This window comes from Drosophila virilis, unplaced genomic scaffold (genome assembly GCF_030788295.1).
Source record: "Drosophila virilis strain 15010-1051.87 unplaced genomic scaffold, Dvir_AGI_RSII-ME tig00001701, whole genome shotgun sequence".
In the NCBI taxonomy this organism is placed as follows: Eukaryota; Metazoa; Arthropoda; class Insecta; order Diptera; family Drosophilidae; genus Drosophila; species Drosophila virilis.
Genome location: NW_027212854.1, coordinates 117,381 through 130,671, shown reverse-complemented (window position 1 = coordinate 130,671; position 13,291 = coordinate 117,381). Strand labels below are relative to the sequence as shown.

The 13,291-nt window shown below is 37.8% G+C and overlaps 1 protein-coding gene across 3 annotated transcripts in view; it reads right to left on the bottom strand.

The window, feature by feature from the left end:
• ORY (Occludin-Related Y) overlaps positions 1-11,784 on the bottom strand; it is a 232,894-nt gene extending 221,110 nt beyond the window's left edge. The window contains exons 1-3 of one of the 3 annotated variants that reach the window (XM_015168137.3): positions 11,546-11,767; positions 11,122-11,471; positions 10,560-11,058 (exon numbers count right to left, since the gene is read on the bottom strand). In XM_015168137.3, coding sequence (XP_015023623.1) covers positions 10,992-11,058; positions 11,122-11,471; positions 11,546-11,698 — 570 coding nt within the window. In that variant the 5' untranslated portion in view covers positions 11,699-11,767 and the 3' untranslated portion in view covers positions 10,560-10,991. Of the gene's footprint in view, positions 1-10,559; positions 11,059-11,121; positions 11,472-11,545 lie in introns of those variants that run through there. The other 2 variants (XM_070210994.1, XM_032433352.2) reach the window with 2 other exon arrangements.
• Positions 11,785-13,291: the final 1,507 nt, after the last annotated feature.

Below are 13,291 nucleotides of genomic sequence, written 5' to 3'. Positions count from 1 at the left end.
GATGATAGGGTCCAATCACAGCACTAACCAAACATAATATAGACTGGACATCACATACAAACAACGTTGTCACAAAAAGTATTGGAAGCATCTGGTCCAAAATCGCGAGTAAGGGAGTAAGATATACATATGATGTATTTTTGAACCGCTTACTCAACAGGAAAGTGCTTGGCGCACTCTCTTCCATATGATTTATGCGATAGAACGGCAACGCTGTTAACTATTATCTCGCTCGCACTTGCTCTCAGCTCTCAATGCTCTCTCTATGTTTAGGAATCGTTTAAATGTGTTTGTGTGTGTATGTGACCTACAACCACACTGCGCACAAATTCAATTTTTCTCAAGTGCTGAGGCATTTCTACCCTTTTGAAGGTACGGCTAATATGAAATAGAGAAAGGGTTTGCCACGTCGATGCGAAATTTTTGCATTTTAGCTCGCTATCGTTGGTAAGGGTACCCAAGCGTTGCCATGTGTGCATTTAAAATATTTTGGACTCGCTATTCACGCATACTTGCATATTTTGTATATGATTAGAGGCATTTATGCGCTTGTGTGCCTGTTGCTTGCCTGCCTGCCTGTCCCGGATGCAAATTTAACAAGAGTTTAGGATTTCTGATTTTCGACCTCTACACACAGACACACACATACAAATGTCTGTGAATGGGCTGATCATGGGCGCAAAAGAAAATACATTATTGGCACGCGTCTTACGCGCGCCCTTCTTGTTCAAGATTTTCATGAATGAATGTTGACCCCTTATTACTTGCAGCAGCCCGTTGGGCCGAATGGGTCAACTTTTGGCAAGTACCTTCATATGGAGGTCAAGTTACTGATCACCTAAATTATTAAAACTATAAATATATAATCGCTCCTTTTTTTTTAATTTGGTATATTTTAATATTTTAAAGATTTTTATTTTAACACAAATTTCATTCATCAAAATCATAAAAAAGAAAGGCGCGCGTCAGACGCGTGCCAATAATGTATTTGCTTTTGCGCCATGATCAGCGAAGTAAATTAGCACATATATTATCCGAGTCAAAAGATAGTACTAGGGGATATATACCAGATTGGCCTTATTAGATTTTTAGCAGTTGAATCGCGATCCTTCTATAAAAATCAGTTCCGTGCCATTTGGAAATATTAGTGGTCAGGGACATTAAAGGGTAAAGGGCACTTGTACTTTATGCCCCATTATCCTGTTCTCAAGCCGGACAGTTTGAAGGCCAAATTGGGATCGTCCAAATCTAGTAATGGAGTCTCACTGAACAATACACTACTTGTTGGGCCGACCTTGCAGCCCGATCTTTGAGATTTCGCTCATATGTTTGCCCTAACAACCAATTTATCCAAGATGTATAACAAAGTTTTAGTAACAGATTCTCGTCACGTTCTCTTTCAGCTTACGGTGGAGTAATTTATGCTCGTGTGCCTAATAATGTCGGAGCGGTTTCACTGCACCCAGTAAATCTCAAGTCCAAGGTGTCTCCCGTCAGAGTAGCTTCCTTATTGGTTGTTGTCACATGCAAGCCGATGTCGACTTTCGTAACCAACCGGGTGGCTGAAATAGAAAAGTTAAACAATCTTCTATTGTATCCAGAGAATTGTGTCTAACGGACTAAAACAATGCAACCTTATCGTAGACGGACCCAGATTTTTTGAGGCTTTCAGTAGATGATTGAGATAACTCGCAATGGCGCTAAAGCTTCTAAGCAACACCTGAAGAGTTGAAGGGTACTTTTTTAAACACACTTTATCGTGGAATGTAAATTTACGAACAACTTTTGAAACTTCAGCGCGTGCTTAGCTACGTTTATAGGTGCCGTAGAGGAAGAATGCTAAATTGCTAAAAGCCGATCTACCAACTGACATTAATGCACTAATTAATTACACACATCGGAGCAATGTACATGCCGAGGATCAATCGTTATGCGACTTCTTGTGGCATCAATCAATCATTTGATCATCAATTGCAGAAAATAGTCTAGCAATGCGGTATTAAGTAGCATTATCTGCTTTCGGCTTCGAACTGTCTTGGGCAATCAAGTAATGGGACCGCTGACAGAAAGGCAGAACTAGACTTCGCCGAATCAATGCGAATTCATTTTAGCGTTCGAGGGAAGCGCCCATCTAACTTGCAGTCGACGAGGGCAAGAGGGCAAACAGCACGGCACTCAACTACGAGGATCTATCGCAGGTGGAAGTGGGGACGAATCCGAGACCGTTGTAACCTTTATCATCTTATCCAATTGACTAGGAAGCACCCACTCCTGATCACATACCCAATAGGTTTTTTTTGTCGTTGGAAAACTTGGAAACCTTGATGCAAGAAAACTCATAATGGAAGACAACGCACCCTGGACAATGGCTACTACCAAAAGTGTCAGAATGAAGTCCAAGACGGGGTTTCTTAAGCTGAATGTACATAGAATCTGTCCGTTGCCACAGGAGTCCACAATAATATTGGTATATTGGAAGGAGCTTCCAAGGCGGGGAGCTAACATAATATTAACTAACGATATCAGGGCTATTGAGTATTTTTGCTTAAATATATTTTGATATTGTCGAGTTGATTTGTCAGTCGAGTAAATGATTTAAAACAGAGCTGATGGGCATTATTGGTGGGAATGAAATTTTCCGAATTTTCCGAACAGCAATTATCAATATCTCTACAGGTGCAATGGACAACTCCAGAAAAAGAAGCGGCGACCTGATGGAGTGAGAGGTCGGTAGCGATTCCGATGTGTTGCTTTGGGGCCACAACAGGAGCTCGTCGAGGTCGCAACGGAAAATGACGATTCCGACTCAAGATTTAGCGACTCGTTTCGACCGACTGGTCCCTAAAACCTTCGACATCATATTGGGCGACTCGCCACCACTACTGGCTCCCAGGACCTTAGATCCCGCCTTGGGAAGGGAGGTCGAGGAATAAGACGTAGGGTCACAATAGTGCAACAATAAAGAAATAAATATGAAAGAATAACTGTCACATTAAAAAACATATATAAATACTATTTTTCAAAAAACGAGAAATGGAGTCGAGCGGAGGTATGTCGAGAAACTAGAACTAAGCTAATCATTAATAATTAGACTAAAGACATAGAGGATGCTTTAAATTTAAATATAAATCGATTAAAATTCAAAATTTAATGAAAGTAAAAACAAAAATCGGAAGCGGACGTACGAACCGCCACAGTAAAAATTAGGAAAGCTAGGCCGCGTTTACAAAGTTTGGAAAAGACTTATAGCAATAGAATACAATTAAAAATTGCTTTTAGTTTTTGTTTGATCGTTCAGCTATGGAGAAGAGATGCCACCAGAACCCATCACGACCGCTAACTTTAGCCAACACCACGGCGGAGCGACCGCTGCGGCTTTCTTTATCCTTTAATTAGGCAACATTGTTGTGAAGCACGCATACGAGGTTTAGAAAGTCGTGGCACTAACATGACCTTAAGACCCACGAGAGTTACACCAGAGTACATTTAGGCTAGAACGCAGCAGCTGCTTAAAAGTTTGATGATTGTTGCATCGGAAAAAGGAAGAGTTAGAACCCTACTGCGGTGTCGGCAGCCAATCCACACGTGCAGTCCGGCAAGTGGCGCAACAACAGACGTATAAATAACAAAGTGGAGACCAAAAAATAACGGACGGAAATAAAACTTTTGTTGAGGGATAGACGAAAAATGATAGCGATCATATCTGCGAATGAAGGTTTTGAAGCGCACTATTTACGCAAAACATACCAAGCTCGTGCTTATCATGTGTAGGTTCCCTTCCGGGTCCCAATAAAGCAGTTCCATCCATATCTGCTGCAAGAAAATATTAGTGTTAGCGATTACCAGACCTATTAGTCAAACCGAGTCATGAGCTGAAGTTGTTATATTTTTTTTATACTTGGATCGGATCTGGGCTAAAAAGATTAGAAAGAAAACAGAAAACAACCGATGCGAAGTTGAGTCACAGCCATTAAAAATGGGTATAAGGGTATATTGTATTTGTGCAAAATCCTAATGTATGTAACAGGCAGAAGGAAGCATCTCCGACCCCATAAAGTATATATATTCTTGATCAGCATCAATAGCCGAGTCGATCTAGCCATATCCGTCTGTCCGTCCGTATGTATGAGCTCAAGGATCTCAGAACCTATAAGAGCTAGAGACTTGAAATTTTAGATGTAGATGCTCCTAGTTCCCGCGCAGATCGAGTTTGTTTCCGATAATCGATAACTTACTCCGTTTCCAAGCAAACGATAAAAATATCGATATCGACATCCTGTTTTTTTTTTTTAGCAAATTGGGTAAATAATAAGAGCTAGAGCCACCAAACATGATATGTTGCTTCTATAATATTATAGATATTTCAAGTATCTTTCATTTCATACCTATCGCCACCTCCCCGCTACCACCCCAGAGCTATAGATCAAGTTAATAACCCAACTTTTATTGCCAACCAATTTAAACCACAAGTTAGAGAGCTATAGACCAAGTTAATAACCCAACTTTTATTGCCAACCAATTTAAACCACAAGTTAAATGCAATTGACTTTTCAGAACACACAAATATTATATGGTACAATGAGATATACTGTAGAAAATTTCATAAAGATCGGTTAAGAAAAACCAAAGTTATATACAACTGCGCAATTGAATGGGGCAGCAGCTTTAAGAATTTCTGTATACATGTACACACACACATTCATGCGCGTCTGCTTCGCATTCTAACAGCATGGTAATTGCATCTTTTTTTTGTAATGTTATTTAAGTTCCTTTTTTATCATAAGTACTTAATTGTTGGTGTGGCTGCTGAGTAGAGGCATAGCAAGTGGTGCAGTCTGTCGCGATTTCGAGCCCTACCGGGGAAAGTATTATTTTTTTTTGCAGGTGTGGCTGTTGAGTAGAGTCGACAGTAAGTAATGCGGTTAGTTGCAAATTCGAGCTCTGACATGAACTTTTCTTTATTAATTTATTTGGTGTTGGAATAAGAGGGTTCAGGGTATCCCCCAATCGGAAGCTCCCGACTAGAACCTCTTACTTGTTTTTTTTTTGTTGCACGAAGCACATATGTCAAAAGCCACTATATCATATAACTGCAATAGGCACGATCGATCGAAAATTTAATTGTTGTATGAAAAAACAGACTGTTTTTCAGATATCTTGAACAAACTCGACATTTACTAGTTTTACTTTACTCCTCATATACATGCAAAATCGTCTTCAGATAGTTGCCACAGGTAAGATCGGTAGAAAATTTAATTGTATGAAAAAACATTTTGTTTTTCAAGATATCTTAGTCAAACTCGGCATATATAGGCAAACCATATTAAGAATGGACCACTATCATATAGCTGCCATAGGAACGATCGGTTGAAAATTAAGTTGTATGAAAAAACATTTTCTTTTTAAAGATATATTGACCAAACTCGTCAATTATTAGTTTTACATACTCCTCATATATAGGCAACTATATCATATATATGCCATAGAAACCATCAGTCGAAAATTAAACACGGCATTTAAAGATGTCACTATTCTCCCTTCATTTTTGCAAAATCTTGTTTAACTCGGACTACTATATCGTATATCTACCATAGGAGGTTTTTGATTAAAAATCTTTTTTGTTTATCAAGATATCTTGCCCAAACTCGACATTAACTATTTTTCCTGTGCTTCTTAGATACGGGCAAAGCACTATAAGTATTATCAAAAGGTTGGGTCTGCAAGGGTATTAGATCTTCTGCGTGCCGTTCTCGTTTTATTTTATTTTATTTATTTATTAATGGTCGACAAAACTAGTGTCTTCCCCATTATTCAATAATTATACAATAGATAATGTAATTAAATGCTAAAAGCCTAGTGAAAGAACTAAATTTTCTAAATAGCATCACCGACCGATGGAGGTGTTTTTATTGCCAGTCCGGCCAGCTGTGCCCCTTTTCACAGCTAATTTTGTCAGTAGATTTGTGCATAGCGTAGTCTGTTGTGTACGTAGATAGGAATAAGGGGCGATAATTTCTGGTTTGTCTAGCCGGAACAGAGAATTGAAGACGCCCTAATCCACTTATGTTGAAGGACAACACCGAAAATTGTTCTATGGTTGGTTAACGACGGAAGGTTAAGAAGAAGAAGCCTGCTGGAGTAGGATGGCAGAAATTGCTTTTGAACAGATTCAATGCGATCCTGGCTTATGTTACACTGCGGAAACTTTAGAATCAAAAATAACGCCTTGATCCTTAACTGCTAGTATACGTTGCTAAGGAATATTTTTGATTGTATAACGATGGGAGATAAGGTGTTGTACGATTAAGAGTCAAAAGATACAATTCAGATGCAATTGAATGGCCGAACACCAAAGCTGCATAGCGTTTAAATCGCCTTGTAGACGAGAATGATGTGGGAAATTAGTGTATGATGGAAAAAGTTTCACATCGTACGCATACATGAGTACACGAGCATATGATATAACAAAGTGGAGATCATTTATAAAAAGAGTAGAGTTAAGGTCCAATATGACTACCTTGAGGAACACCAGAAGTAACGTGAACTTGTTTAGAGGTAGTCAGCCTCAGCATTACTCTTTGGGTCCTATCTTTTAAATAAGAATTAATCCAAAGCAAAAGAAATGGAGGGAAACCTATTCGGTCAAGTTTAAAAAGTAAAATATCGAGGTTTTTATTTTTTAGATGTGATAATCTGGGAGTAAACCAAGGTGGTTTTGAAAAAGTAGTTGGAGGAATTGACTTGGAAATACACACATCTAAGAGGGAGTTTAGGGTGATATAAAAAAAATTTAATATCAGTATTTATATTAACCGAGTCATATAAAAAGAAAACGATTACAATTGAGCATTGCAATATCTAGAGTAGGATAATATACATCCTCAGGAAGAGATAACGGGGATGACCTAGACACATTAGAAATAAGGTAATCGTTTATAAATACAAGGTCAAGTGTTCTATTAGAAATTGAATTGATTTGAAACAACGCAAGATCAAGCATGCAGTCTATAAAATCATGCATTTGTGAGGGCACTAGATAATTTTCGACAGTGAATAATGACTAAGATGTTCGGTAAATTAAAATCACCCAACACCATAAATAGGAATAGGAAAATCGAAGTAGTATGTTTCATATAAACTTGAATATCAGAAGAAGGAGGGACATAGGCGCATGTAATATAGATATTCTGTGTAGGAAAGACACCTTAACTGAGACAATCTCAGCGTCAGTAATCGTACTAAAACAGAAGAGTTCAGACTGGAGAGTGGCTTTAACGGCAATTAACACCCCACCTCGAGTCGGCCGATCATTTCTATGCAAAACAAAATTATTCGATTAAACCTCAGTCAGATGTGGTTGAATTTAACCGTGTTTCTGAAAATGCTAAGCTAAGGCTAAGGCATAATAGTACCCTGTATTGAAGGGACTGGAAGGGTGTCAGGCCGGTTACGATTTTTAGGCTTGAACTCGTGAACAATCATGTGTGGAAGTCAAAATTTGGGATCACAAATGATTGGGAACATATCATGTGAAACATTTATTTTGAATGATGTTATTTCACGAGGGGTGGAGAAATTAAACTTCGTTATTGACACGCTAGCAGAAGATTTGCTAGCAATATAGGCTGCCAATGACTCAGAAGTGGTGTCCGACGAAAGTCGAGATACAAAAACTTGCCTACGAGGGGCAACAACCGTCAAAGTAGGCGCTGATGGGGCTGCAGGAAATACAGGAGTTTCGAGGTGCTAAAGAGGAGCCATGATTGTTTTTAACAATTTTGGGCAAGATGACGCGCAGGTCTACCATTGCGGTCAGGAGCTGACGGAGCTGAGGCAGTTTGGATATCTGGGATGAGAGCAGGTACGGGCTCTACTGGGACTACTATCGCACCCTTCATCAAATTTTCCTGTTTATTTATCCCTTCCAGTAAAACAGCCCAACTTGATCTAATCTACACCACTGCGGAGCGATCCCTACGGCCCTCCCTTGCAGATGGAAACGGGTTACCTGAGCTATACAACTCTGAAAACTTTACATCTCTGATGTACTCAATTGAGTATTGTAGGATTTCTAATTGATTTATAAGCATGTACCAGTTGCCCAATATATTTTTGCTGCAACTTATTCCAAAATCGATAGTATGTTCCAAAGTTAACGAGCAAGTTTAAGCTCCTTAAATAGTTCGAAAGTAGATTTTATTTTCTACACAAGGATTATGCCGTCCCCCTTTTGGTCACTTGCAAGTTACCCTAATTTAAAATGGTTCAGTAAAGAATTGCTTCAATACTTATGTCCCCATCTAGTAAATGAAACTCGACTTTCATTTGAATAATTATCAGTCTTGACGAGTATAATAAAGCCTCCGAGTCAGAATGTGGCTATCATCTACCCGTTAAAATATCTGGTTAACTTTCTACAGCAGAACCTTTCATAACAACTGTCGATCCAGATTTACTGGACTGGACTTGATGACCAAGAACCAACAGCGACTTGTTTTCTTTAGAATTTGGTATACCTTCTATTAAATATTTTTTGCAATTTTACTTTTTTTTTTTATTTCCATCAACTCACATCTGCTGCCGTTCTCCCAAACGTCTATGGGCGTTCTACCAAACGTCTTTGAGCTTCTGCTGATGATATTATTCCCTCAAATTTATTTTTCAATTCGTTTTTTAGCACTGCCTAGTTAATAATACCCCACTAGCTACATATGTAAGATTTAGCAGCAACCTCAAGCAACTTTTTGGCAAATAACTATAAATCGCTACAAATCGAATGTACAGTTATAAATCTGTATCCTAAATTATTAAGCCTCTGTTCAATATTACTCGAATTAAATTTATATTAAATTTATACACGCAACTCTCAACATCTCGTAGAGTAAGCAATAGAGTAGACTATCAAAGGCGCAGCGTTTGCTCGCTTTTGTAGTTTAAGTCCAACAATGCCGAAGGACGACCTCTTCTTTATAGAATTTTACGGCTAATTGTAATATATGATTTTTACGTAAAACACACCACTCTCTAATTTCGGCGCAAAAATAAATAATTTACTTCTGCATGTAGCTGTAGCTCACCGCACGATTGAAACGTTAAACACTTATTCGAAACATTATTTGCACTGGCTCATCTGACTGCCTAACCATTAACGATCATCATGCTTGCGAAACAAGAAATAGCTGCTGTCAATTTCATGCCTTGGCCAACTGGCCCTGATAGATGACCAGCTGCTTTCATCCACTTGCTTAACCGCAATACGCCAACTCTGATCCTATCTTCTCTTTCCTTCTGTCTGCGTCGCTTTAAACAATGCATACACACAAGGACCAGATCTCACCATAATTATTTTTCTTGGAACTACGCTGTTACTGAGGGTCTGATGCTGTCTCACTGACACTTTACATTGCTCTCTCTCTTTATATAAATTTACTCATATGACATCACAACATTTACGAATATGTTCTACGTTTAAACTCATTCACTACTGTATTTAATTGTTTTAATTGTAACTTGGTTCAATCTTGGATGATGGTGAACTCTTACGGCGACTTTCTATGCAAAGTGTGCCTCAGTTCACAACGCGTTGCATAGCTTGCCCTGAATAAAGATAAATTAAAAAAAAAAAAAATCACTTGGCTTCCTCTCCTTTTTAATACTGTTAATATGAACTTGTAGGTCACCAAGGAGGCTCATGTATTTTAAATATATCTTAGGCCTTGTATTTATTATAGACAAATACTTAATACGAAATAAGGTTTAGATAAGTAGCATAAAATAGAGCTACGACTATATTAACTTGACTGACTTCCAAAAGTTCTCAATGTGCATTTATTGGGCACGCCAAAAAAAAAAAAATGAAGGATAAAAACTCATTAAATAATGTTTTTGAAAATGGATTGCTAAGCTATTTTTTCAACACTGAAGATCATGACAGCTTACATCTTAGGCCACGTGTTTACGGAATATACATGCCGCTGATGAAACATTGTTTTGGTTAGTTGTGCCTGTGCCTGTTTCAGATTTTTGTTTCCTCGGAGTATAGCACCTAAATTTAGGTTCTGAAGGGAACCTAAAATAAAATTGTATATGCGGGTCGAGACATCGCAAAAAGAACCCCTCCCCATCCGAAAGAGCTAGGGAACTAGAGGATTCCGATCTGCCGTGCTAACTCAACTCGCAGGAGTCTCCGTGAATACTTCTCAAATTATTTAGTGGATTGGCTAAACACCGCCGTCGTCGTAGGTCCAAAACTGTATTGCTAGACTAACTTCACCACAGTACACACTAAAAGATATCTTGATAAACAAAAATACATATAAAAATTAATTTTCGAACAATCTATCCTATGGCAACTGTATATGAGGAGCACACATATTTCACGACAAATATGATAGCATCTGCAAGGGTACACAACAAATAATCTGTAAAGGTATTTACATGAATGTCGTGTACATATTGCAACTGTTAAAATCAGAAATACTCAAATGTCACCCCTTCGATCAAATATATAACCGGCCACTCGTACATATAAAGTAAGCACACTTTCGCTTTCTGTATTTATGTTAAGCATAGTTCTGTCAAGCCAACTTGCAATTTACAAAACATTTTATTTAGCTTGAAATATAGCAGCTTTCAAACAGTCTTAGATTAAAATACTACAGCTTATTAAGAATATAGGTAGCTTACAGACTACCGAGACAAATTTCCTATCCTCACCTTTACAGCATTCACGAAATAAACCAACTTGGATATCTCGACTCTTGTATACTATATAATCTAAGATGTGCACTTAAATAATGCATCTTATAATGACGGTGTGAATCATCATGTAGTTCTCCCCTCCTTCGTTAGGATTGGTTTATTTATTCTTGCACGCAATTAGACGGAAATCGATCTTGCACTCCTCAAAGTGTCAAATAATAAAACCTAACGATTGGTACACTCTCCACTTTAAGTTCACGTGTTGAATTGGATCATTAGTGTAGCTCGATTTAATAGCTATTTTCTTTTCCGAAACAACTCTTTTCTAGTGTTGGATTCAATATATAAGAAACAAAGCTAAAAAAACAACTTATCTGTACAAGGGTATGCCGAAGGAAAACTTTCTTGTTTTATACTTACTCTGCTGCGTCATCCGTTTTGCCAGTGTCTCGATCGCCGAGCCCTTCACATTTTATTAAAACTTCTTGAAGTTTCTCTTGCACCAACTGTTCTCGAAGTGCGGCAGCGTCAGACTCTTTCCAGGCGTCGCCAAGGGTATCCCTTAGTTTTTGTAAAGCCTCTTCAGATGTTGCGGTCAAATCAAGTGCCAGACGCAATTTGTTTTCGGTAGAAATTATTTGAGGACGCAGCACTTCATTGTCATTTACTTCCTCCACATAACGACGGTGTAAATTAAATATTATATCAGCATACCGCTTAATACGGGATGCCTCGAAAAACCGCTCAGCCTCCATTAAGAACTGAACAATCTTTAAAACACAATGTGGTAATAAAAACATTTAATTAAAATACAGATTCATAACATCAAAATATAAATGCTTACCCGGCTGGCCTCGTTAAAGAAGTTATCATTTATATCCGTATATAAGTTAAGTTCTAGAACATCAGTTTCATCTGTCCCTTCCTCGAATATTAATTCTGATTTCTTTTCCCATTGCTTAACCTTTTTCAATTTCTTTCCCTTTTTCGGCGGCATTTCAATAATTTTATGGGTTTCAAAAATATACTTGCTCGTCAAAATAAATTGTAAATATGTCGATTGTATATATATTATATTGTATATTTCAGCATCCCATCTTATTGCTTGACATTAATAGCAGAGGCATCCTAGATTCTAGAACATGCATTAACTTGCAATTAGTTTTGATATGGTTCTTTTATAAAACCAGCGGATCGTCCCCGGCCTAGCCCTTGACTCGAATAAAATAAAGTCTCAAATCCTCAAAAATTATCTTGAAACGGACAGAAAACAAAAAACTTTCATATAACCAAAGGTGGAATTCTTTCCTATAAAAGTGTGAAATTTCACCCGAAAGACATAACTTAACGGAGGACTTAAAACAGATTATATCTGACTTGGTAGTTCAAGCGCGTCAGTAAAACTCAATCTCGAAAACTGAGGTCGACGCTGAGGTGGACTTTTAAGATAAGAAGCTTTCTCAATTTGGAAAATGTTTCCATTGTTCGTCTTTATTTGGGAATATTCTCACATCCTGAATTTAAGCTGCTTTGGCAATTAGGTGGGAATAACGATTGTGCGAATACTTGGTCCCTCGCCAAAATTATTAATGTTACCAAGAATTTATTTTCGGGCCTCTAAGGGTTTTAGTTAGAAATTTTTATTGGTTTGCATAATTAATATTTAGAAGGGCTTATATGTGAAAGCAGCTAAAAATTATATGTGCTATTGCAGTATGTATACTCGCAATATGCATTAATAAATATATATAAAGCTAACCACACATAAACATATTAGCACTTCAGCGCTCTTGTAACTCGAACAGCATACCGATGCAGGCGTATGAGAAACGCTGAGCATGCATCTTGACAGCGACAATGGTTGCGCTATACGTATATATTATGTTTATGCCTTCTGCATAAACACATATACCGACTACATAGAATAAGAACATAATATATATTTAGCTTAAGCTCATAACATGTGTAAATAAGAATTCAGAACAAAGACATAAGTCAAATGGAGCAGACGCTACATCACCACACTGTTTTAAATACAAGAACCATACGAGCTTACATGGCGACCGTGACAGGACGTTGTCATTCGCCGTCGTTTGTGTGTAGTTCATAATGAACAAGTGACAATCAGCTTTACATGGAAAATAAAAAACAAATAACAATTTAAAAAAAAACTAACTTTTCAAAAACGTCTTATGCACCACATTAAACAAACGTCGCTTTGTTGTGCGCCGAATATACCATACAGGGTATATATGAATCGGTTTCAGCCCCCAAGCCGCCGGCAGCATAGCATTGTAACGATATGTTGCAATGATGATCCAGCACTTTAACAGGATGTTGGTTGCGACAGTTCTCGTTCGGCAGACGGCAGATACATGTTGCTAGCTTTTTAGAAAATCATTGTATACATTTAGCCTTATGATGCTCGAACAATAAAAAGATTTTCAGTTCAGTTTGAAACATTCAAAGAAAACGTTGCAGCGTTCATTAAAATCAAATTTCTTTTACATGAAATCAACATATATATATATAAATTATCATATATATATAGTGGTCCGAACAGGTCGCTGAAGCGTTCGGTAATACTCAA